The sequence below is a fragment of the Dicentrarchus labrax genome, unplaced genomic scaffold (genome assembly GCF_905237075.1).
Source record: "Dicentrarchus labrax unplaced genomic scaffold, dlabrax2021, whole genome shotgun sequence".
Classification (NCBI taxonomy): Eukaryota; Metazoa; Chordata; class Actinopteri; family Moronidae; genus Dicentrarchus; species Dicentrarchus labrax.
Window position 1 is genome coordinate 21,252,698 of NW_026136719.1, and position 26,771 is coordinate 21,279,468.

General features: G+C 41.9%; 2 protein-coding genes across 5 annotated transcripts in view; both read left to right on the forward strand.

Annotated features, from left to right (window-relative positions):
• The first annotated feature begins 207 nt into the window (after window positions 1–207).
• Window positions 208–15,433, forward strand: urb2 (URB2 ribosome biogenesis homolog). Of its 2 annotated transcripts, none has more exons than XM_051379606.1 (12): window positions 208–275; window positions 873–1,028; window positions 1,541–1,717; window positions 1,891–3,065; window positions 3,200–3,338; window positions 3,481–6,001; window positions 6,545–6,705; window positions 6,918–7,028; window positions 8,166–8,408; window positions 10,662–10,758; window positions 11,394–11,527; window positions 14,259–15,433. In XM_051379606.1, exons 2-12 carry the CDS (start codon window positions 903–905, stop codon window positions 14,454–14,456), a joined length of 5,082 nt encoding a protein of 1,693 aa, XP_051235566.1. In that variant the 5' UTR covers window positions 208–275; window positions 873–902; the 3' UTR covers window positions 14,457–15,433. The 2 variants fall into 2 exon arrangements, with proteins under 2 accessions (XP_051235566.1, XP_051235565.1); XM_051379605.1 differs by lacking the exon at window positions 208–275 and adding an exon at window positions 297–554.
• Window positions 15,434–20,158: 4,725 nt separating this feature from the next.
• The window catches only part of galnt2 (UDP-N-acetyl-alpha-D-galactosamine:polypeptide N-acetylgalactosaminyltransferase 2), a 51,757-nt gene continuing 45,144 nt past the window's right edge, over window positions 20,159–26,771 (forward strand). For 2 of the 3 annotated variants that reach the window (XM_051379022.1, XM_051379023.1), the window contains exon 1: window positions 20,159–20,647. In XM_051379022.1, the coding sequence (XP_051234982.1) occupies window positions 20,552–20,647 (96 nt within the window). In that variant the 5' untranslated portion in view covers window positions 20,159–20,551. The remainder of the gene's footprint in view (window positions 20,648–26,771) is intronic. The other variant, XM_051379024.1, reaches the window with a different exon arrangement.

Consider the following 26,771-nt stretch of genomic DNA (forward strand, 5'->3'; position numbering starts at 1 on the left):
ATTATTTTATCGACAAACAGAGTTTTCTCGACGAAATGTGTTTTTGTTTATTCGAAATTTATATTAATTCATAATAATAAGCTAAACTTTAATTAATTATAATTTCTACAAGGGTCTTTTGTGGCTGAAGCAAAAGCGAAACGGGTCTGTGTATCCTCGGATCGGAACAGCCGAGACTTTGAATCGACCCTCGATTGCTTCTGCCTGGCCGGCCGGGTGAAAGTTTAAAGTTCATCCACATCTGAAAACAGGACACACGTGCAAGTTGAAAAGTCGTAAGTTAAATAAGTTAAATAAGTTAAATAAGTTAAGTTTATACTACAACATGTGAGAGTTTCTTAAACACTGAAGCTCATTCATGGGTCTCTGCCTGTGAACGAGAAGCAGCCTCACTGTTGGCTTCACTTGGCTTTAGCTGAAGTATGCTATGTAGCTAGCTGTCGTTAGCTGTAGAGCATGTGAGTTTGTGAGAGCCCTGTAGACTGAGGGCATCAGATTGACTGGAAGACACCTGAACATGAAAAGTGATTTGCCCATCACACCTGCACCGGACTGTAAAGTGTTTTTAACTTAAATCTCCTTTTGAAAATGTGTGTTTGCAACTTCTGGTCGTTTGTGTGGGTTGAGCTGTAACTTTAGGTTACTAGAGTTAGAATATACTCTATACTTAAAATAAACGACTATTACTGTATGTGTGTGTCTTTTCTTGTCTGTTGATTATTTACTTTCCTAGGGGGTGTTTGCTTGCGCATGTATTTTAATGTGTATGTGATATCTGATTAATGTGATCGTATTTAGTTTTCTCCCCTTTCCCCCTATGTGATGTTCCCTCCCTCTGGCCCTGACTCCTCCTCTCCATCCCCTCTCTTCAGGCCTGTGCAGCAGTAGCTTCAGCTGCAGCGATGGCTGCCTTTTACTCAGGTATCCATCTGAAACTGAAGAGTCCTCAGACTCCATGGGAGGACAAGTTAAAGCTGGCACGTTTTGCCTGGATCTCCACTCAGTGCCTGCTGCCTAACAAGGAACAGGTAACACCTGAACCTGTGTGACAAGATGTCACACAGGTTCTTCACAGAATGATAGTGGTACTTTTTGACCCTGAGCAGTTAAAGATTGTTCTGTGTGTGAAGTGACTATTGTAGTTTTTGAGGTTAATAGGTTTCATTTTATACCTTAAATCAAGAATGTGTAATCTATGAGCAAGACCATTGTCCGTGCTTAAATTGCAGACACTGGACTACGTGTAGGTATTATGCGTCCTACAAGCTTTTTTTTTCATATTAACTTTAAAATAGTGTTGTACAAGTAATTATTTTTTAGGTTATTTTTAGAGGTACTTCACAGACTTCTTATCTACTAATCCAGTGACTGAATTAAAGGACTTATAAAGTACTATCATTTACACTTGATTATTTATTAATTTGACAAGTTTATGAAAAAAAAGCTGGGGAGAGATTGGCTTTTTAGATGAATTTAATAGCAGGATATAAATGTCGGCCACCTGTTTTGTTCATGTCTGTCTTGACCCTTTCCACTGTAGGTGCTGTTGGACTGGTGCACTCACGCTCTGACAGGCTGGTACAATCAGAAGGTGGAGTTTTCTCAGAATGTTTTGGAAGGACTGTGGTGTTACCTTGATAATCTGCTCCACAGCAGGAAGCTCCACTCTCTTCTCAAGCAGGGCAAGACCATCAGTCTGAGGCTCAACATGGCACAGGTGTGCTGTCAATACTCTCATAAAAAGACCAGACAAAACTAGAGAGTTTTTGTCTGCTGCATAATCACATATTAGACTAGTGCTTTTGGCTGCATTTATTCTCTAGGAAGAGGTTGTGTTGACATTGTCATGTTAAAGTTTTACTGACACCTCTTTTCTCTGTTTGCCTCTAGCTGCTGCTTGATAGATTCCAGGAGAGCGCGCGTGTTGGCTCCAAGTCGCCAGTGTGTGTGTCCACCATACTGAGTGTCTGTCAGGGCCTTCTCTCGTCTCCTGCGCTCTCATCTGTGTTCACAACCAAGTATGAACTCATGGTCAATCTCCTGGTGAAGCTCTCTGCTCTGGCCTGCCGTGAGCTACAACAGTCTTTGCTCACAGAAGCTCTAATGGCTGATTCTGTCACATGTGAAGATGAGGTGATGACTGAGTGTCTTCAAACTCAGCCTAACAGCAAACTGGACGATTCCCAAATGGAGGCGATCACTGAAAATCCGCCAGATCAGCCAAAATTAGATCCAAATAAATCCTCTTTCAAGGAAAACCTCCGTTCAGCTAACTTGTTTGAGGTGTTGCTTCAGGGGCTGTCATGTTATTTGTCAGTTCAGCGACAACAAGCCAATCCTAACAGAGTCTTTACTATGGTAACCAACCAGCTGATCCAGACATTAGTACTGCTCAGACACCTGCTGACCTCTGGGGAATTTGCACCTTCTCACACACATCTGCGTCTCCGTCAGCAGCTGTGCAGAGACATCCGCATCAAGATAGACTCCATCCTTCAGTCGGCCCTCTTCCCCTCTGAGCACTTGACGTCTTACAAGGAGGAGCTCCTTCCATCTAAAGAAGATTCAGGGAAACGTGGTCCTGGAGGGGCAAAAGGCCCCTTGAAGCCAGTCAGTGCCATACTTTCCAAACTGAGTGCTGAGGGCTACTGTGAGCCACCCCTACATTACTCTGTGAAGTCGAACACATTGTCTCTGCTGTTTAAGTTCTTTCTGGAAAGCTACGGAAAAGGCAGAGGAGAAAGTCAAGAAGCGCGCAGGATGCTGTGTTTCTATTTCCTCGCCAGGTTGGTCCCGGCCTTGGACCTAGGTCTCAATGGACACTCACCCTCAACTGCCAAAGCAGACCAGCCAGTCTCTGTGCCGACTGGGCAAAAGTCTCCACCAGCCTCCCTCTGTACCCCAGAGAGCTGGAGCCTGGCTCTGCTGGCGGTGGAGTCCCTGCTAAGCCAGGCTCTGTCAGCTGATATTTACAATGTAGCAGCAGACAAGATCAGACACGGAGAGGTCCAGCTCAACTTTTATAGAGCCCTGGGACAAATGCTCTTCAACCAGGCCCAGCCAAGGTAAAAAAAAAACAAAAAAACACCCATCTTGATGTTTTTTTCACTGTCTATTAAAGGTTTTTTAATAGTCAACATAATTGAAGTAAAAATGTTCTTGGTCTTACAGTGAAAACTTTTTATGTCTCGTCTTTCAGCATTCCAGCATGGTACCGTTGTTTAAAGGTGCTGTTGAATCTCAACCATCTGATTCTTGAACCAGACCTGGACCAGCTGTCATCTTCAGCCTGGGTTAATTCTGAATGCATGGAAGCACGAGTTCAACGGGCCAGACAGGTCTAGATTTAATCTTAACTTCTATTGTGTATTTGACATGAAAGCCTCCCCCTAAATTTTATACTTGCAAATGAAGAATTTTAAATATTAAAATGTGTAAAAGGTTAGTTTTAACTGCCATAAAATGTTTGTTTCCCAACAGCTCATGGTGTGCAGTCTCCTCCAGACCTACACTAAGCTCCGTCAGCTGCCTCGCCTCTTCTCCGAGCTCTTGTCTGTGATCTGTCAGCCGGCCTTGGACCACCTCCGACCTCCTCTATTGCCTGAGGGCATCTCTGCCTCGCTCAAGACTTGTCTTCTGGACACTCCGCCTTCCCAGGGCATAGAGATCTGCTCATTAGTGTTGGAAAGCATCAGGAAGCATATACTGCCTGACTTGGTGAATGAGGAAAGTGGGGCAGAGAAGATGGAGATTGATGGGGGTGAAGACGATAAATGGGAGAATAAAGCCCAAGAGAGAGAGGATGCATCCCTGAAGCTGTTTTCTCTCAGCCAGCTGCTTCATGTTGTTTTGTTCAGTCTGAAGTCTCTAGACAGCACCTCTCCTCTTCCCATAGTCAGGCAGAGTCAAGGCCTTATGGAGGAGATGCAACAGGTAGTCAAGGAGTTGCTGCATCTGTTGTCATCAGAAAAAAAGTCTGTAAAAACAAATACAAGCTCAATTCAAAAGACCCCAAGGAAAGGCAAAAAGAACTTGGACCACAAAGAGCCAGAGAAGGTCTCAGAGTCTAATACTGGGGCACTGTGGGAACAAAAGATCCAGGAGGCCGCTCTCCTCCTCACATACACCTGGGTGGAAGTTGACACGCTCTTCTATATCCACTGCAGCAAATACACACCTCTTGACTCAGCCCAGACAGCAGCTGCGAGTAAGACTGCAGACCGTGTTCCAGTCCTAACTCGTATAGAAAGTCTGTTGTCTGGAGAGATTTTTCCAGCACGTCTCCAACCGTCCTGTAGCCCCATGAGCTGTTTCCTGCTCAAACTCCTCACTTTGCAACAAACAAAGAAGGTTTTGCTAGATGCCACATTACTTTGTGAACCTAGCACTGTCGCACTGCTAAACAGGGCAGCCCAGTTTATTTTAGCTAAATCAGATTACGAGGTGAGTTTGGATGGGGAGCAGGTGTGGGACGGGCAGATAGGGAGTGTGACCACTGGGTCCTACCCTGTTGCACACTGGTATCTCATCACGTCCAATTTACCTTTGATTGCTCCTTACCTAAGCGGAGAAGATGTGGACTGCGTAGCAGATGCACTTGTCAGTTCACTCCTCAGCAGACAAGCAGGCGGAGGTAAGGACCAGCCACCTGGCCGTCTGACTGTCTACCTCATATCTTCACAGCTTCTCCAAAGCCCCGTTTTTGCTGAGTTGCCATCACTGTTCTCTGCCACAGTTTGTTCACTCACACAAAGGATCATTGGTGTCTTCAAGGCAGCACATGTACCCAAGATTTGTCCTACACTCCTGAAGTTTCAGGAGAAAGGAACTGGAGTGAACTCTTTAGAAAGCGATGCCAGTCATGCTCTGCCCACAAAGGAGACTATAGTTGAGGACATATTGGCATCCTCAAAGACCGGAGAGGTGTCTGTATTGCTGACTGACACACAGAGCAAGGAACTGGTAGACTTACTCCAAATCCTAACACACCTAAACCCAGATGGGATGAACTCTGAGGATCTCTCTTCTGTTTTCCTCCTCCTTTTCTTCATGCTCACCTCCACCTCCACCTCCAGTCAGTCAGACCAGGTGGCTGCAGACCCTCCTGAATCTGGAGGTGATGCCGTATTCCTGGTGAAGTTGCTCAGGATTCTGACTTGTCTCCTGGAGGGTAGAAACTTCCCGAGTGTTTTGAAGCTCATCCATGGTGGTGCTCTGCTGCAGGCGGCCGTGTCTTCTCTGCTCTGCCATAGCAACAATGGAAGATTTCGAGACGCATGCCACTCCGATTGGCTGGATTTAATCAAAGCAGTGCAGGGCTTCATCAGGTGTTTGGTCCAGTTGATTATAATCAGAAACAGCAGCGTTCGACTCAACCTGGACCAGTTTACCTCCTATCTTACCAGTACGGATATTGTGGCACCCGGTTCAGCAGCTGTGTTAGGTAAACCAGATCCAGGACTGTCCATTATGTCTGTTCATGTCCTGCTGGCATCGCTGACCTCTTTCTCCCAGGCAATGACCTCTAACTTGGGAAGAAGTAAACCAATGGATCAAACCTTGACCCAAATGCTCACAAGAACGACTGCTTCACTGGGACCAGCGGTTGAGTATGTACTAAAGCCTCCGACTGTCAGTCAGTCATCCATCCAGCCAGCCCGCATCCTCGGTCAAGCCTTTGTAGTAGAAGTTGTTACGGTCATGCTGCAATGTGAGCTGTCTTCACTGTCAGTGGAGGAAAAGAACAAGCAGACTGACACTAAGCTGAGCCATATGAACCTCTATCAGAACTTCTGCCAGCAGATCCTGAAAGAAATAAGCTCTGCCCACAGGCCCATGGACTTCCTAGTTTCCTCTTTCCATTTCCTATCAGCTTTCCACAAAGCAATGAAGAAGACAGGAGGAGATAAGAAGGATGAGCAAGGAGAGGAGAGGACGGGAGGAAAGGAGCTGGATGAGCTGCACGTGCAGATACTGCAGAATGTGCACAGACTACTGACAGGTACATGGACACATAGAACAAGAGCAAACATATCATTCACCTGTGCAATCAGTCAGTGTTGTTCTTTCACTAATTGCTTTGGTGTATTGCACATATTGACATGAGTTTACACCAAATGGTATAAAATTAATTCCATGCCATCTGTTTCGATGACTAACAAATAATCCAGTCTTCAACAGTTCAAACAATGTTTGAAGGGACACATGGTATTTCTCACACACACACACACACACAAAATCTCACCATATAGCATTTATTTTAAGTATTGAACCTAAACATTTTGCTTCAGCTCAGCTTTATACTATATACTGAAATGTATTTCTAATATTTTCCACTCATGTATGTAAATGAGGTGGGAAAAACATTAGAAAACACTGCAAACTACAACCTCAATAATAAAGTAGTTCAATTATTACCTCTCTGACAGTGTCAATCAAAAGTGAACATTATTATCTTTGTAAAGGAATTTGTGACAGAGCTCCTGTTCTGTATTTCAGTTATGCATCATATTCTAAATGTAACTTGTTTTCCCTTTGCTTTCAGCTTCCTGGCTCTCTTCAAACGATCTTTGTGAGCTGGAGCCAGCTGTGCAGGAGCTGCTGCGCCACCTGGTGGAGGAAAGTAGTACGGGTCAGTTCAACCTGCTATTGATGATGATCAGAGAAGGACTGGACATTGGCCAGCTGAGGGCAGGAAACTACAGGGTGAGGCCTGGATCAATGCTGATAACTTGTACACTTTTGTTGTTTCATGTTTAAAAATCCTAGAAACCGTGGCCATTTTGTCCACTGTCATTTTTTCAGGGATGTTGTTACAGTGTTTTACATGAAAATATCTCAGCTGTGAGATGAGCTGTGTTAAATATCTAGAAAATGAACTGCTTTCTCACTCTAGCTCCTCTTTTACTGTTCTCTAGGAGGTGCTATCTGCAGTAATCATCATTAAGCTGCTGTCCTGTTGTCAGTTACCTGAGCCCTGCTCTAAAGCTCTGTGGCTCCTTGCACCACAGATTATATCTGCTATGGTGGTGAGAAACACACACACACACACACACACACACACACACACACACACACACACACACACACACACACACACACACACACACGCATGCACGCACGCATCAAACACAAAGTCATATGCAGCACACACCACTGAATCTTTTTTTAGTGAGCATATATATATATACACATATGCACATATTACTCAGAAACAGACGTGCACACGTGAATGAATGAATTTAATTGAGTTTGGATAGAAGTATCAGTTCCACTGAAATGGTTCTCATTTCATTTTGATAAACTTGTAAATTATTTTTTTCCTCTTGTAGATGAGAGGAAAACTATAAAGCTAGAAGTGTCGGTATAACTTGCACAGAAATGTTAAGACAAGCAGGGGACATTACTATGCTGAGAGTATTTTACAGTATGTTCTCTGTCTCTACATCAGTAATAATGTTAGTGACAGTGTGCTGGAAGTACATGTGACAGCCGTCTCGAGTGACTCAGCAGCCAAATGACAATCACAGTCTGCTGATTTCCGTTGGAGTGCCTGTTCATTGTAATTTCCACTGAGGCTCTTTTGGTCAATGTGTTTTCCATCAGGACTGCTGGGTGGAGCAGACAGACAACACAGCAATCTGCTAAACCCTATTACACACGCACACACACACATACACACACACACACACACACACACACACACACACACACACACACACACACACACACACACACACATACACATACACACAGTACTTTAATATGCTAACCGTGCTGTTCTGTTACCTATACTCACTCTGTCTGTCATCTGCCTGATCTGTTTCTATCTCTCTCTCTCCCCCTCTCTCTCAGAGAGAGAGAGACCTTTTTAAATGTCCTAAATCATCTAAATTTAATGGCTGTAAAATATTAATGTTATAAAACCAACTTACAGTTCTTGAACAACATGTCTTAGGTTAATTTGGAAGTAGTGCAATATACAAATAATTGTGTCACACTATATATAAATATGATTTAATAGGTCTTTTTTTTTCACAGAAGACAAATCTGACATTTCACTGTAGGAAAAGTGTGTGTGTGCACTTTTTTGTACACACTTGATCTGTTAGTTGTGTCTGAGTACATCATTCTGTCTCTCTGTGTGCGTATGTGTTTTCTATCAGTTCTTAGTAAGATCGTCCAGTCAGGACGTCTCTTTGACCCTCCCATTCACCGTTCCTGCGGTGATGTCAGTAACATCACTGCTGCGCCAGGGGGAGGGGCTTATCACCAACCCTCATCATGTAATCTTGGTCCTCGGAGCGCTCCAGTCGGTGCCCCTCGACCACTTGACCCCGCTCGTCTACCAATCAGCATTCCTGGCTGTTCATGAGGCACTGTTTGCCATCATCCAGTGTCATCCTCAGGTATGAAGAGGCAGATGGGTGGGTGTTTGTGGAAGGAAGGCATCAATAAGCAAAGAAGTAAACTTGGATGGCGATAATATTAAAGGTTTTTAGGTGTAGTAGAGAGATTTGGATTAAAATATGAGGTTGAATTTGTCCTCTGGAACAAGATGTGGGAATATATTCAAAGAAACAGAATGATACAAACATGAAGTATAACCATACACATAGAAACTGACAAATGTGTCAGTTAAAAAAGTGTGGAAAAACTAAAAAAATAACCATCATGTAACAATGAATGTGTAAGAGATTATCACAGAGGCTGAAGAGACTGTGCCAAAGAATAATGGCTTATCTACATTCAGTTGCCAGTTTATTAGGTACACCTAGCTAAGCTAATGTAGTCTAATACAACAGCCCTGCAATACAGCCTACCTTCATAAAGGTTGTAATGTTCAGTAGTTTTATTGAAACAGTTTTAGAGAAGTGTTGATTCAACTTTATGGTCCTTGTGGAGGTGGAGGTGTCTGTGATGCTGTTGAATTATGCTGTGTCATGCTTAAAGGTGGTTCAAATATTATGTCCAACCCATTTATATAATTGCGGGGAGGCTAAATAACAGAAACAGGTGTGTAATGAAGATCGTTGTAGATCAAAACTGCTGGTTTTTAAAGAAAATGTGGTACATGTACTAAACTCTCCTGCTGAGCCCACAGGATGCCCCAGAGGAATGTTGCTTTAAACAAAAGGATATTGCAGCTCACCAGAGTCATGCTGCAGCTGCACGAAAACCTCAAAACGCCCAAAATGTCAACTTTTACTGGAAGGGCTTGCATTGCACCCAGAGTTTCAAAAACATAAGTTTTCCCTATACAAAGTTACTAGAAATGTAAAACTTTTAAATGGGAACCCACATTCCAGTCCGCCTTTTGTTTGGCTCACCAGTTGCATTCATATTGTAATGGTGTTAATGTGATAATTTATTTTGTTTCTCACTTTCTGAAATGTTGACGGTTTTTTGGTTCAGAAACAGTGACATAGTGCGACTGAAATGGGGCAGCTGCATTGAATAAAACAGGGCAAGAACCAGCTAACTGATATCAGATGTTTGTGGGGACAAAACACAGCAATAAAGGAGCTCGGCAGATTGGGAGGGGGAAGGTTCGGAGGGTACATTTATAGAGGCACAGAGGGGAATAAAAATAAGTGATAAAGAGATGAGAGAAGAAGCAGTAGACGGAGAACAAAAGACTAAGACGTGATCTGAATGCAATGCACGAGGGAAGTTTCAGGACAAAACAGAAGAGGGGAGTGAGCTGGAGAAAGGAGGTGTGATAGGACAGAGGGAGGAGGGAGTGAGGTGGAGAGGAGAGGTAGGGGAGCTGGCAGGCAGTGTAGGCTGGCATGGAGCGGGTTGAAGTCGATGGAAACCATTACTGAGCTCCAACCAGAGCTGGTGACATCACCTCCCCCTCGTTTATATACCCCCCCCCCCAGTCCAGCATAGGCCTTGAATAGAGAACAGAGAGGGAGAGGTATGGACAGAAATGCAAACGTAGCTCTTGTGGGAATCCAACTTTTACCTCAGTCGCCTAAGTTTTGGACTCTAAGTTTATGGCTGTTCTGTTATAACTCAAGCAGTTAAAATGATTTGGTAGATGAATAATGCAGGACTGGTTTTTTTTTCTTCATATCCCCCATAAATTTTCATTTAAGTTTCTTTAAGCATACGGAACATTTTTTCCCACACTCTTATGACCGTATCACATGTAAATTCTATAGGTTTGTTTCAAAGTCAAAGTGGAAGACACTGTTTTTTAGCCGTACCATCACATTAAGTGGAAATGTTCTGTGTGTGCTGTGCAGTGTTTTCTTCCCACGTATTTGGTGTTTTTTTCCCACTAGAATATAGTGGGAGTAAACCACTCTTTCTCCACACAAGATCTTTGGTATTTGAAAAGATTGAACCATCGGTAGGTCTGGCAGCGCAGGGTTCATGTATACTGTGAAGTCAGTTGGATCTCCTCAAGACCAAATGTACCATGCCTCAATATAATTGTTCATGTTTGAAAAGCTCTTTTTTCAAAGTGGTTAGCTTTTTACCACCGTTTATGGCGAATGGCAATACTAACTGAGCAGATTTACAGCCTTTGAACAGTGGACAAAACCAAAGACTCATTATGAGTGTACAAAACTTCATATGTGGGTCCGTTTTGCCTCCTAATCTAACTGTATAAATATGTTTTATGACCATATACATACTTGTGTGTCCAGGTGATGTTGAACGCAGCTCCATCATTCTTAAATGTCTTTCACCGCCTGGTTGCATCCATCATGCAGGAGGGTCGGCAGAGAGGAGACGGTGACACAGGTAACGTATACATACTCGGAGGAAGAAGAGTTGTTATATTGCTATTAATGAAGGTGGAGGAAAACAATTGGTTTGTAGAAAAACGTTCTAAGTTTGTGTCTGTGCAGACAATCATTTGAGGTAACCTACTTGGAAAAGCATGTAATTGAGAGTTTGATTCATCTGATATTCCAAACCCCAGAGAATTGTCAATAAATGACATACTGTTCAATCATGGTCTGGCTTGTGGTTTGGTGCAGAAAGACAGCAGATTTCACAGAGTAAACTTTTAGAAGTTAAATCAACTTCTAAAAGTCAGTTTGATGCTGTATTAAAATGTCCACTCTTTTCCTGTTACTGAAAGTTACTGGAACTGGTAGGCACTCTGTGTCATGCCCAGGCGCACGCTGTTGGCAGGTTGTGATGTTTGCTCATCAACAGCCTTCCAGAAATAGAGAAAACGCAGAAAATACTACTTACTTGCCAATAGATCTGCTGTTTTAGCAAGTTGTAGAAGCATCTAATTTTCTCTGCTCCTTTAATTACCTAATTTTGTAAATAATTGAACGCCCTCTGCATACTTGGGGGTGATATCTAAATAGGCAAACTTGATTTGTCACATGTAAACAGGTTGATAACAGTTTCTATTTTCAAAGGTCCAGACCGTGACGTGTATCTCCAGTGCTCCAGATTGATAGAGAGGATGTACTCTCACATTGCTGCTACAGCTGAGAGCTTCACCACACTGTCAGCCTTCATGGTGGCTCAGTACGTCACAGAGCTGCAGAAGGTACACACACACACACACACACACACACACACACACACACACACACACACACACACACACAATGAATGAGGCAGCAGGATCTCAGCTGATCCTTTGATCCAGACTAGTTTGTCTGGTGGTGCGTTATGAGCCGGCGAGACTGAGCCGAGCAGAGTGACGGAGATGCTGACACTCAGAAGCAGAGATGGGGAAGTGTTTCCATTGGCCAGATTGCAAATGTTCACAAATCTGAGTGAACAGTTCCAGGATTACTGTAACTCCATGTGCTGGAATGAAGCTTTAGGCTGGATGTTCCCTCCGAGCAGTGAGTCACGTCTGGTTTGAGTGAACGCAGCTCCTTTCTGCTACCAGACTGTATTTAACATGACGCCAACCTGACTCAGCAGTTTCCAGCCGAGTCGCACGTTGAGAGGAAGACATGAAAGTACCCAGACAGACAGACAGAAATAGTGAGAGAGAGGTGTTCAGGATTCTTTGAGCTCTCTGTGTGTCATCTGATCATCCTAAAATTGGATTTATATTGTGCTTTTAATAGGAGATTTCAAAAAAGATGTACCTCTTTTGTAAGTCAGAGGAAATTTAGCCATCTCTGTGTCAGAACTGTTTCTAATGGCTCTCCACCTGAACTGAACTTCCCATGCAGCAGCCAGGTGTCATTAGAACAAAGTGCAGCTGCAGTTAAAAGTACAGTTTTTATGCTGGTGGACTTCGGGAACTTGTCTTGATATTGTTGGACTTTTTTTCTATTCTATTGAAAACCCTATTAAAAGAGCACTCCAACGTTTTAGCATTGGTTGTCGTACTCATGACAGACAGTTTAAAAAAAAGGGATCAGAATCAGTGATATAGTTTTTTTGTTTTGTTTTATGAATTGTCCTTCCTTGTCAAAACCTGTCGCCTTCTTTACCCAAAATGCAACTCGAGCTGTAACAATTTGGGCGGTAACTTGGGTGTGTTATGTTAGTAGCGCCTAATATAGCCCCGAGCTGCTAGCCTCAGAGAGGAGGAGCAGGCTACACAGGTCTCTTTCTAACCCCACATTCACAGATTTTTTTTTACATTTGCAGTGTTCAGTCCCATTCAGACTTTGCAGAGCTCTCTCTGGAGCTACAAAACACCTGCAACTACACTCAACTGTGTCACGTGCAGTAGTACTCCCCAACATCCGTAAACAGACTTTGATATGTAAAACCTGTGCACTTCCCTTTTAAATGTAACCTAATTTAAATAGGCTCATTTAATTTTAGTCAAATGCATTTCACAAGTTACCCGGAAGTTGCAAATAGACACAACAACAACAGCAGATATAGCCTTCAATAAGGTAAACACAATGTTATGTATTGGGGGAAAAGTATTTCAAAGAGTTTGTATGTGGTAATCTGACCACAGTTCAAGTCAATCTTATCTCAGAAAACTGTTAAACTCTTTCTTAAGACCCAGAGAAAAAAATCCACAAAAAAACTTCTGTAAGTAATTATAGGAGAAACTTGAGGAAGAGCAACAGTGCAAGAATCCTCTTCCAGGACTGACGGACATGAAATAGGTGGAAAAGCCACATCATGTATTTGGACAGTTGGCGTACCACTAACTGTAACTCTGGCAAACTACTGCTCCGTGTAACATTTGATAGGTCCGTCGCCCATTATGGGGCTGTTTTTTTTTTTTTTCATGCTTAGCCTGTAATTAGGTAACCATGGTTTTATCTGATCATTTACAGTCAGCAGCACACAGCCACCATCATCTTCACACTCATTGTGTGCAACACCTGTGTGCCTGTGGGGGTATAATGTAACAGGGATGAATAACCAGACACTATTGAATTTTCTCTGGCTTGTTGCGCAGGGTTCACTGAGCACAAAAGGTGTTTGTCCATTGCGTTTTTGTGTGTGCACGTGCACATTTGTGTGTTGCTGGAGAAAGAGAGCGCACCTTGATGTTGTGTTGCTTCTCTGCTTCTTCTCCGCTTTTGTCACGCAGGTAGATAGTAGAAGTATTGGGGCTCATAGACTGGATCAGATTGTATGGATCTGGGTCACTTGGCAATATTCTGTATTGAGTTTCAGATCTGAAGCTCAAGATGGTTTAAAAACAATGCTGTCCACTCAGAGCAGCAGTGGCAGAAACAAGAAGAGTAAATGATTACTATAAAATTCACTTTGTAAACAAAGTCAAGCAAATATATCACTAATCAAAGAGCAAATTGTAATTGTTACTATGTACCACATCTACAGTGCAATGGGCTGAAAATAGGGTTATGGTATGTTATTGATCCTCTTAAGACCAGGTTTATGGACCATTTTCTTTACTAAAGCTCTGTTCCATTTGTCTGCTTTGAATATTTTCTCTTCCCTTTGTAGTCCTGCTCTTAACATTCGCATTAACATATGTTTAGCCAGGATAGCTGATGCTGTTCCTTCAAATTGAAGCTCCTGGTTATGAAGCTGGATGTGTGACATAAATTAATATTCAACTCTTCTGGCACATCATTTGTGGCTTAATATGTTTTCCCTCAGGCTGTCCCTCAGGCTGTATGTAGAAACTCAGTATCATGTTGCCATTAATTAACTAAGAACGAAGCGAACGTGGTCTTGTTAACATGCATGAGGAAAATGAGAAAACCAAGATAACTCAAAGTATGAAGTGTGTGTGACAAACATAAATTAGATGAATAATATAAATTCATGTCTCATCTTCTCCTTTTTCATAACTGCCCTCTTATTTGTCTCTCCAGGTTACTCTACGACCAGACATTAAGCTGCATCTAACAGAGGGGATCTATCGGATATTGGACCTGTGTATGGAGCAGGATATCAAGTTTCTGACGGCCGGACTGCAGATGGGAGTCAGAGAGGTGTTCAATGAGCTGTACGGCAGCTATACCCACTACCACAAAGCACAGAGACAAGGAGAGGACAAGTACACTGTTTGAACTGCCACATCAACCACCATCAACCTTTTGTTTAGTTTTCAGTTTAACTAATTAAAAGAAATTTGAAATAAATGGAAAGACTGTTTATATGTAATTTCTGATTTTGAATGGAGAATCCATCCATAACAGTACAATGTACAATATTTGTACGATTGTACAATATTTAAAAATATCAAGATGAAAATACTTCAGAGGAGCTACGCAAAAATTGCTCCTGAGGAGTGTTATGACCAGACTCAATCGCACTGATACAAAGTAACTGGTTAACGTCTGTTATATGCTAACACGCCCTATATACCATATAACATACAGCACATGTCTGACTGGAGGAAAGGTTCCTTGTTTCTCAGGAGGCACAGCGACTGTCGGAGGACCTTCACCCTGTGTCAATACGGGAACTGTATTTGAGCAAGGTTAAAGTGTCTCCTCATCAGATTTATTTCACATTGCAACCATGACAAAGGATGTGTCAAATGTTGTGTTTATATTATAACTTGAAGAAACTGAATTCAGTGAGGTATGATTAATAGCTGAAGAATGTATGGATATGTTTTTTTTTTTTTGTTTCTATATTGCTGTTTTGTTTTTCCAAAATGATTTAACACAGATACATTTAGATACGATGCTGTCTCAAGCCTGTTTAAATTGTCATTTTGTGTGCAGTGTTGTTATTTGTTTATGAATTTTTGCCATTATTTGATTGAGTAGATGGTCAGACAGGAACTGTGAGGGGAGGTTAGAGAGAAGACATGCAACCAAACTGCATTTGAAACAGGGATGTTGCAGGTAAGTGGCATGACTCTTTGAGACTGTCAGGCCTGCTGTGACACCTGCACAGTATTGTTGTTTTGTTTCTAGTATAGGCTGACAAAAGAACAGATGAATGGACTGTGCTTTTTTTAGACACAAATGAAAAATAGACGAATGCAGTCACAGCGGTGTTACTGTAAAATAAATGGAGGAGATGATAAATTGGAGTCATACAATCTCACAGACTTAATGGGTTTTTGGGGCCTTTACATTATGAAACTTGAACTGCCAAAAAGTTGGCAGAACAAGAAATGCTACTGTTTCTGGTATCACAGAAGTATTCGTTTCAAGTAAAGCGCTAACATTTCTGTGTGTTTTGTGCTGTAGATACTGAAGCAGAGCAGTAAATGTCTGCTGTAACTTTATGGATTCACTGTATGTGCTTTATTTAAAAAAAATGAACACAGGTTCAAGATAATATTTGTCTAATAAGAGGAAAGCTATGCTATTACTATAAAAGGTGTATTAAAACCTACTTTAAATCGTTGTGCAATGTCCCGGTAGAAACTCCCCCCAATAGCTGGTTGCTTTACGTTATATAAATTCAACTAACAGCTTTTTTAAATTTTACTTTCAATGGATCAAGTGAGCATTTGATACAAAGGCTGGCAGTAAGTGACAGCTCAATGTTTTCATGCTGTAAGTTGATCGTTTAAACTGACATTGTTTGAAAACAATGAAAAAAAGTAACAAAAAAAAAAAAAGTCCGGCTCTTAAAGAATCCAGAGATTTACATTACAGCTATATTGATGGCATAAATAATAAACTGGTGCTTTGATGTACTGAAGTTACTCAGAAGTCCATATTTCATGTTTATTTAGTATTTCAGTGGTCTGATTTTTAATCCTCTGTGCAGTTCAGAGCTCAGTCATTTACATATTAAAAGGTTTGGGGACTTGTATTGAAAGCTTTTTTTCCATCAACCTCATTAGAAGATATATCTGTCACATAAATATGGTGTTAATGAATAAAAAGGACTCCCTACTGTCCCTCCATGTATAATATATACTTTCTCATATCTTGGTAATAATCAGACATCAGACTGTCTAAACAACTCTCCTCTTATACCTCAACGTTTATGTAAATGCTTGGAAATGGAAAAATTGTAATTTTACAAAGCAGAATATCAATGCGAAGTTCAAGAAAATGTCAAATAGTTTATAAACGCTTGATCCCTCTAACAGCCTCAGTTAAAGCTTTGCAAATGAGGCATGTACAGTAGTTACCATTTCAGACAGGAAATGGCTTAAACACGTCTTCACAGCTCTTCTACAGAACGTCTTTGAAATGTTGGACACTTTTGTTCTGACTCATCTGCCTCCTGTTTGTCCTTAAAACTGAACAGGTCTTAAGTGAAACTCTCACCCTCCTTTCCCAGTTTCTGCAGAAACAGGAGGCTTGTTACTAAAGAATAGTCACTATTGCAAATCAACAGCTTTCTCGTCATTGACCTAATAGTGTAAAACAGTGTTTGAAGAAATGTTCTGCCATTTTTAGTGCCACTATGTAAGTCGCATACACATTGGTGGTGCTCACACAGTTTTCAGTGATATGTGACATTGTCCAATATATAAAGATCACTGCTCACCAGATACAGGTTGATTGAAGGTAACATTTAGAAAAACCACACAGTACACTCTGCCCATGCAATATTAATATAATACTATGAAGCTAGAACAAGATATATCACTAAATATATATATATATATATATATATATATATATATATATAATACTATCCATAGTAATACAGCTGGGATCTGTCTCTGAAGAAGGTCTGTGATACAGTAACTACGCTGGTCAGATCATACAGTGTAACACATGTATGACAGCTTGAAAAATACATGCACAAGTCATGAGGCCATGTTCCAGAGTTAAAGAAAACATCCCCCTGTCTTGGCAGCAGTTCTTCCAGTTAGGCAAGCTTTCCACAACCCTCCATGCTCAGCTAATGTTGCAACACCTGTACTTGAAGTAGCTGGGCTTGTATTTCAGTGGCACTTCATCAAAGCTTTTTCAGACTTGTGACTTGAATTGATTAATTCTTCAAATCTGAGGCCTTCAGCCTGACAACTTTCTCATGTGATCGTCTCTCTGCCGCAGTAGATTTCTCTTTACTGGAACTGAGTGTATTTTGCAGTTTTTCATCTATTTTAAAGGAGAACAAACTTGTGTCTTTGCTTTTTATTTATATAGTGATGACAGACTCACACCTGTTAGACATAATCGACAGAAAATGGACAAAGAAGAAGAACATAATAAATCAATGGGACCTCATTGAGCAGGATACTTGAGAGTCAGAAGTTAGTTTGTAGCATTACGTCCATCTGGAGTCATCATTGCAACATTAGTCTTGATTAAATCTTAATTTAAAAGGAGTTATTAGAACTGAGGATAATGAAATACATATTAATCTTTTAACTCTTTACAAATACCACATGAGTTAGGATGACTGACAAGCTCACAGCCAAGAGACAGACTCCTCTCTATTTCTGGAAGAGGTCTTGAAAGGCAAACTGACCCTCTTCAGGGGTAATTTGAGACGCTCATAACAGTTATTCAGGACGCTAAAGGCAAAGGGCAAAAGATAAAACCCTCTTTTACCTCTGTGTTGCTAAATTTGCACATCTGTTTCTCTGCTTCTTACTCCTCCACCCCCCCTGTCTCTCTCTCTCTCTGTCTCTCTCTATTTCTCTCTCTCTCTCTCTCTCTCTCTCTCTCTCTCTCTCTCTCTCTCTCTCTCTCTATCTCCAGTTTGACTTCCATCCATCCATGCTCTAACACTACTGTAGGTAACATAAACACACTCTCTCCAGACCACCGTAGCGGGAGCAGCCATGAATAAATATGTGTGTGTAATACTACTGGGACTCTCTATGAGGGCACAGACAAAGTGTGTATTGATACCCTTTTTTTAAAAAACTTTGCCTACGGGGCATTTTGCTGTCCAGTCAAAATCACATTTTGTCACCATTAAAATGTAAAATGTCAGAGGCAGATTGAACCTTCCTGAACACGCTGAACCTTTAAGTTTCCGCCGAATTGTTGCAACTATCTCAGACAGAGCTGATCTGAAGGCCACAGACCACAAACACATCTGTGCTTTTAAGTGGTTCAACAGTGTCAGGTTGACTTGCTCCAAAAGTGTCTCACTGAACACTTAAAGATTTTCAAAAATGATCCATCAGATACATTTTGGAGTAACACTTAATGCTTCAATTATTTGATTATGATTATTATGATTATCTGAAAGCCGATTTCTGCTGCTTTATCAATCAACTTCTAACAGGGAGTAAAGGGGTCTCACAAAGACACACTGCCAAAGTCAAAACTGTTGATTGAGTAGCAATATTTGAATGTTGAACGTGGGGTTGTTAGCTCATGTTAGTGTCCATCAGATCTAATGAAATCTGATCAAACCACACCCAGTTCTGTTGAGGCAGGGTTTTATAAATTATACCTAACAATGTTTTTTTTAAGCTTTGACTTCGATTGTTACGTATTTAGTTGAGAAGTAGAGAAATACTTGAGGTTTGAAACCACATTACAGAAAATCTATAACTGAACCATAATCCTTCATTTACTTCTTCGTAACATTTCATTACTGTGCGTTCTCTTCTTCATAATTAGGACCGACCATCTCATTAAGTGTGCTGTAAACTTCACCATAATCATGACTTTGAATCCCTTAAATATGGGGCTCAGAGAGGTCAGGGCATGTCCCTCATCAGTCTATAAGTGATCTATAAGTGATTCATCTACCATTTAGAAACCAGACTACAATTCAGAATTTGAATGAAATTTGCACATTAACTACAGGAAACACCTTGTAGACAAACACTGTTTTAAAGACTCTTCCTCTAAACCATTTCTGAGGAGACTTTATTGTTTACCACACTGAGAGCCAGAACAACAGGTGAACTGTCCAAGAAGTGATGCAGTCACTGAGGGTTGAGAAGCTGATGGTGACTGTTGAAAGGCTGTTTGGTTTAGTTTGATGCTCTAAACAGGTCTTCAACTAAAGATCAATGTCATTGATTGTTACTCTCACCATCTCACCTTTTCCCCATTTAAATGAACAATCAAACTGCTTGTTTTGTCTGAAGATACTAAACGAACGTTGAGGTGAGATTGTTTTGACAAGAATAAATGAGAAGAGATCTGCAAATTGACCATCTTGTGACTCCATCTGTTGAGGAAGATGGTGTGATATGATTGAAAGCTCCAGAACAGGGACTAAATGTACCTTTAGGCAATGCTGCTTTATCCACAAAAGATGTTTATTATAGAAGTTTATTATCCCAGAACACAAGAAAAAGGTTAAAATCTGCACAACAACGAAATTATTTGATTATCAAGTAATCATTTCATCGGTAATTCTCATTCTCAAGTCTTTTTCATGTTTATTCATATATCTGGGTGTGTGATGTGTGAGTTTAGGTTTTGTCTTAAAATGTTCTGAGAAGGTTTTCAGGAAGAAAAAATGAATTGTGGATATTTTTTTTTTTATTAATTGAACTCTTGTCCAACAAAAATATAGGTCTACTGTCACAAGAATACATTAATTTTGGGAACAAATATTTAGGACAGTGGAGGAAGGAAGGAAGGAAGGAAGGAATACATGGAAAAAGAAAGGAAGGAATGAAGAGGCCAAGTGAGGAAGGAAATGAGGAAAGTAAGTTAAAATAACAGATGAAACTGATAATCTTCCCAGCCTTTGAGGTTCAGTCTCTACTTCCACTGGACCGGGTCAGAACCAGAGTGGAAAATAAAGAGAAAGTTTTTGCTTTCTCCTTTTTAACCCGGTTTAAAGTGTCTCTGGCGCCCCCAGCGTCTCCTCGCTGCACCTGCAGCTCCACAGCAGACAGTGAAATCATGTAGCACGATGATCACAGATCCTCTCTCACAGCTCCCAGACCCACATAACTGAAATTGTACAACAACCATTTCCTACAGGGACTGTCTCCACCCCCTTTACTCGGCTTTAGCGCTGATCCGCACGGCTCGGCTCGGCTCGACTAGCTGCTCTCCCCGGCCCTCCTCCAGGGCTGCCTGAGCCGGTCTTTGATTGGACTAGAGTCGACTAGCCTTTGGCCTCTAACCCCGCTGATGTTGGCTGGCTGCTTCCTGCTCCCTCCGCTCCCCCAGACCGACTAGACGAAGCCTGCCGTAGCCGCACGGCGAAGCGCTCTGCACGGACACAGCCGACCGGGTCGAGCCGCTGCAGACGGACCGGAGCAGAGCCACGAAACGAGCAGACAGGCGGACGGAAAAAAGAGGCAGCCATGCGGAGGAAATCGAGGATATTGTTATGTTTTGCCGTGCTGTGGGTGCTGGGGATAGCCTACTACTTCTACTCGGGCACAGCGTTGAGTCGAAAGGTAAGGTTTCCCGTTCCCCGGCTGCTTTTTCTGGACTCACACGGTCCGTCTTCGGTGTCCGTGTGGATGTTTTCTTCCAGGACAAAGCGAAGATGGAGCGGCGTGATTTGGCGCTGCTGTGCCTCTTTTTGGGGGCTGTGTTTTTGCGGCTGCACCGATGCTGTGAGGAATGTGATTGAAAAAAAGGGGCCTGCTAGTATCAGTGGGCAGGCATTGATTTTGGTGGAGATGATTGTGGACAAGGGCAGCAGGGGTAGCAGAGCTGGCCGGGCGGCGTGCACAGACCTCCCGCTGTGCCGGTAATTGCCTTCCCGTGGCAGCGGGGACGGAGCATGTCCACACCGGGCAGCATGTTAACCGCTTTAACGTGGCGGAGCCGGTTAATGTGTGGGCAGATTTAAAGGTGAAAGTGTGCAGGTTGGTTGTTATTAATATTAGGCTGCTGGCCTGGCTCACAGGGCCGGGGGTAGAGTAGGGTAGTGGGGTGGGGTGGGGTGGGGGGTTAGCCTATAGAGCACGTCAGCACAAGCTGGTGCTGCTGCTCCGAGAAATGAGCAGAGATCAGGAAGTGTGCGGATTAACGCCGGGGTTAAAGCACTGATACAACATGCTGCCGGGATGTGATTTTTTTTTATTTTTATAGTCGGCTTTAAACATTAGTTCATTTTTTTTCCTACTGTGGAAACAACCTAGATTCACTCTGACAGCTCTGACAATCTGTCCAGATTTCCTGTATGCTGATGTCCCTGCTGTGGGAAACACAGTTGTGTTGCTTATACACTGAGATTGTTATGTAGAAAAAGCTCAAATGAAAGCAGTGTACAACCCACCCTGCAATACATCGGCCTGTAGTGTTCAGTTTTTGTTGAAACAGTTGAAGAAATTTTACAGAAAATGTCATGTGCCAACCATACATGGTCGCTTTAACTTTTATTAAATCATATTAAACTTTGTATCTTTGGGTTTTCGTTTATGTAGACATTTGCTTTGGACTTGTGATTGGCATTTTTCACTATTTTCTCATGTTTTATAGACCAAATGATTAGTCAAGAAGTGAACTGGTGGATAAATCCATAATGAAAATGTCTGTATGTTACTTTCTTTACTTTTTACTCATTCTTTCTGTGTGTGTGTCATGCAGTGGGTACAGTAACTTCTTAAATGAGAAGGCCAGTAGTAGAATTAGTAGTAGTAGGAGTGAAAGCTGATTAGATTGACTTTGTGTATGTGGAGGCATGGATTCCATTCATGATATACCAGGCCTGTACATGCAATAGTATGTCATACGTGAAATGTAAGTTAAATATCCTCCAGGTGTTCCCACGTCACCATTGTACACACATATATATTCTGTGTGTGTGTGTGTGTGTGTGTGTGTGTGTGTGTGTGTGTGTGTGTGTGAAGGAGAGAGACTGAGCGCGGTCCCTTTTTTTTATGTTGAGGGAACATCCAGCTTGTGTTTACTGTGTGTGTTTGTTAATGTAGGCCAGTGTATCCTGCTGTGTGTATGTATTAAGTGCTCTGTGTGGGTGGTTGTGTGCACAGTACACTGCCTCTATTACCCTTCTGGATTTGGTTGTGTGTGTATTTTAGTGTGCGTGAACGCCCTGTGTGTATTCCACCTGTCTCTTGTCTTGTCCTATCTGTCTCTCTGTGTTTGCTTTACTCCAGTCAACCAGAGCCGTCCTTTTACTTTTCCATTAGGCTGATAGCTCTCTCTGTGTGTGTGTGTGTGTGTCTATGCGTATATTTGAGCTTGTTACGGGGTCAAAGTGACAAACTCGTGATAAGTAACTTTCTCTGGAGTTGGATTGCAGGCAGGAATTAATATGCAGCCTGGATGATCGGCTGCAGCTGACTGGTGTCTTTACACAGAGATTTAATCTGTTTAAACAAAGGTGCTGCTGCACAGGTAAAGTGTTGTTTTCCATCACATCTTCTTCCCCTTTGAAAGAGTCAAGGCATTTAATGACTTCCCATCGCTGTCATGAAACAAACCTTGTAGCTCTAGTGTAGTGCATTTTTCAGAAGCACTCAAGGCGCTCTGACTTAACATAAAACATATCTGAAGATTGCCCTCGCTATCTACTCCTGATTATGTCATTTAAAGTTCCTTAGTGGTTCTGTATGGTTCCTTTTACCTTTTCATCTTTTTTTCTTCTCTTGGCAACAGATAGGTGAACTGGAAAGCTTGTGAATTTAATTATGTAACAACGTTGGACGGTTTCCAAATATGGACAAATGCTCCTCCATGGGAGTTATGTTCAAAGTGTGATTCACACGTTTGTATGTTCATTCATTCATTCATTCATTCATTCATTAATCAGAGAGATAATAGTATCTTGCAGATGTGTCGAAAGAGTCAGAGAAAATCTACCCAACGTATTCCAAGTGACAAAAACAGAGGTTATTTATATGCGGCACACATTTCAGTGAGACTCTTACTGTTCACAGATAGCGCCTGCATCCAACATTACACCTCACAAAGCTACATGTTGTTGTGTCATCGCTGCTTGGAGCCACTGTGGTGCATACAGAGTCCAGCAGCTCTGTGCCTGCCAGTCTGAGCAGGACTCACACTATCATGGCAGCTAAATCGAATGCCCACTTCGGAATAATCTGAACGATGGTGCCTCTGTGAGAGGAATTGGTTCAACTTTTCCCGCTCTGTCATGCACCCATGATATTGTGGCTCTTAAGATCAAAGCACTCGCCGAACAGCATTTCTACTATTATAACTTCAAATGTACCCTATTTGGATGAATGTCCCTTCTGTTAGAGTCTGTATGCCCATTTATGAACACAGAATCAGTGCCTGTAAGCTATCACAGTGTCCTGTTTCTACTATTTTTGACAAATTCCTTTAGAACAACAATGATAATAATAAAAAAGGCTCTAATGTCATCATGTGTCTCCAGAGGTCAAAAGCAAACCTTTTGTAAAAATGTCACTCATATCTCTGATCATAAATTTAAATCTGCGTCAATATGAAAGTTGGTCTTTCTTTTATTAGTGTACACAGTGATACTGAGCTTTCTTGAGCGTTTCTCTCTGATGTATACTGAATTACACCAACTCGTAACAGTATAAAACGAGAGGATATGAGCTGAGATGTGAGGTTCCCCGTCAACAATGTGCACCCTCATTTTAATGATTCTGGGAAGATTTAATGAGTTCAATCATCCGTTTTGTAATTTATGTAAAATTATAGAAGAAAGTAGAAATATATTATCATGCTCTTTTCAGCAAAGTCCCATAATTTCATATGAAATCATTAATATTATCTGCCTCTAGGCATCTCTCTGCAGTCTCATGATATATGTGAAAAATGTATTCCTGGTGTGTGTGTGTGTGTGTGTGTGTGTGTCTGTGTGTGTGTGTGTGTGTGTGTGTGTGTGTGTGTGTGTGTGTGTGTGTCTGTGTGTGTGTCTGTGTCTGTATCATGGGTCTGAAAGGGAAGTTTTCACCTTCTTCCCTCTCCAGTACCCAGTATGTAGATTAACAGGAAACCTTGGGAGACACCCTGCAGCTAGACAACCCAGTACAACCCTTTATCTGTAAGTGCATTGTTGTACACAGGAGGATAATGTTGCAAACATGAGCCTGCTGGCTCTCCAGGATGCCCCATTAACATCTTGTTGGACAGACCTCAGAGGGTTTTTCCTGCCAGTTCTTGAGAAACCAACGTCTTACTGTTGAGTCTACTTTCCTGCTAATCAGCTGTGTGAAAGGGGAGCTCAAATGGATCAGATAGAGGAGGGCGTACTGAACCACAGGACAAAAACAACAAACACAGCTAAGAAAGTTATCAGCTGTTTGGGTAAAGCTGCAGCTAGGCTGTCTAGGTAATTGAATTGTATCAAAGTGGTGAAAAAGGTGTGTGAGGTGTTAAGATTCAACGTTCAGTTCAACCTGTGCCACATGTTTCTCTTATAAAGATGTAGATCGGCACATATATAATGTAATAATAACCTTACATTGCTGTAGTCACTTTGACAAAACAACAGGGCAGGGGGAAAAATGAATCACATACACATGTGGTAAACGCAGTCATGCCAGATTGACTCACACACATTATCCACTGTTGCTCAGAGGTGGATCACAGCGTTGAATAACAAGTATTTATCAGTGTGTTGTGATTAGCCAGAGCTTTTGATTGGTTTCTAGTTGGTGGCAGAGGATTCAGAAGTGAGTTCTGTGCTTTTCCTCGGGCAATCTGCAGAGAGGAGAGGAGCGTGCATGAAGCTGATCAGCAGGGATTCTGAGAGTTTTTAATGCTGGCTGGTCCAGAGCTCTTGAGTCAAAGTTACAGTCTCTGTTATCTGCAGCTCTAGGCACTCAGCTTCTGCCTGTCCGTGCATGCCTCAAAAGTCTGCTTTATCAATACATCTGTCTTTCATCGTACGTACTGTGACTTCACTGGCTTTGAGCGCTTTGCTATTTTAAAGCAGAAAAAGTTAGAAAAATGGAGCAGTTGCACATCACACTCAGTGAGTCTGATGCTGGCCCCTGCTCCTCGGCACCAGAGCCCCACCCCGCACTGTCTGCTGGAGTAAGACACAACATCACTGTCAGCTCACAGACCCAGCAGTGTGTCCGTAATCTTTACAGTCGAAACCTGTACTGCATGCTTATGTACACATAGACACACATGCTGCTTTACTCATGATTCTGATTGTATGTGTTATAAGAGCTCCTGCTGTTGTGTAACTGCTGTACAATCATCTAGCCAAAACACCTGTGGCTTCAAAACCACTTGAGGCCTCAGGAGTTCAATATGTTTATAATCCCCGAATACAATGTAGTGTCAGTCAGAGAGCAGCTCCGTTATTGCTAACTAACTAAATGCAGTTCCATAGAGCAAACACCGAATCGATGAAAGACTTAAATTAAGCTGAGCATCTGTGGGTACTGAACCCTTCTCAGATACACAGTTTTTGTTTGAAGTATTGACTTTGTGTGCGAGTGTTTTTTTTTTAAAGTAATGATCACTGCTGACAGACGCTTGACTGATTCGGAGTGTAAACAGGAATAACATAGAAGAAGCTGTGTCACTGTGTTGTTCTTTAACTGTTTCTTTTCTGCGTGTATAATTAAATAAAAACTCTTTTGAACCAAGAAACTGCGTCACAGGTCCCATTAGAGTTACACAACTTCATAGCTGGGAGTCCCAGGAGAGAGAGACTGTGTTGTTCTGTTGAAACGGCTCCAGCGAGTGTGGGATGGGGAGTGGGGGTTGTGCCTTGCTCAAGGGAAAGGTGACAGTAGTTACACGTGGGAGGAAAGAAGCTCTTACTCTTTCATCTCACCCTTCCAGGTTTTCTCAGTTGATGTAATTTGCTAAAACCCCTCCCATGAACAGAGATTATCCAATTATAGCTTAGCAACTGTAACTAGGTTCAGCAGTCCTGTCAAGCTTTGTATTCCTCCACATGTTGTTGCTTTGTGCACAGGGCTTTTATGAGAGCAATACTCTGCATTTTAAGAGTTTGGAAGGCCTTGTCATTTTTGTTATTCTTTCCAAAGCCACAAACACAAAAGTGTGAGGAATGGATTAAACGGCATGTTTATGTTCTCTAACATATGATCTCGTTGTTAGTATGTTTGGCTATACCTACAGTACTTACCTAGCATTGTTCTCAAGCCCAAGGAGCATTTACTTTTACATTATTTTCTGGTTACATTAAAGAATGCCCCATTCATGATAATGCATCCACTGTCTTCGTAATATTTGCTGATAAAATCTATTGATAGTTTCCACTTCAGCTCCAAGTACTTCTGTCTGAAATGAATGACCCATTGTTTCAAAACGTACTAGATTCAAGTGGTTAATCTGCCACTATTATTACCGTAGACTGCATTATGTGCCATGCAAGAATGGAAAGCTTGACAGGCGTAGGAAGAGTAAGTAATGGGGGGCAGGACTTAGCAAACGGTCAATTAAAGCGCTTACTGTAATTTATGCCCTGCAAAAAGGACAAAGAAAGAGAGGTTGATGATGCAAAGATGAAGAAATAATGATGAGACAGGGGAAAAAGCAGTGGTAGAAAAAGAGAGACTGGATCCAAAACAGGAGAATGGTGGGCTGTGTCGGGTTTGGCAGCTTTTATTTCCACCAGTCAGA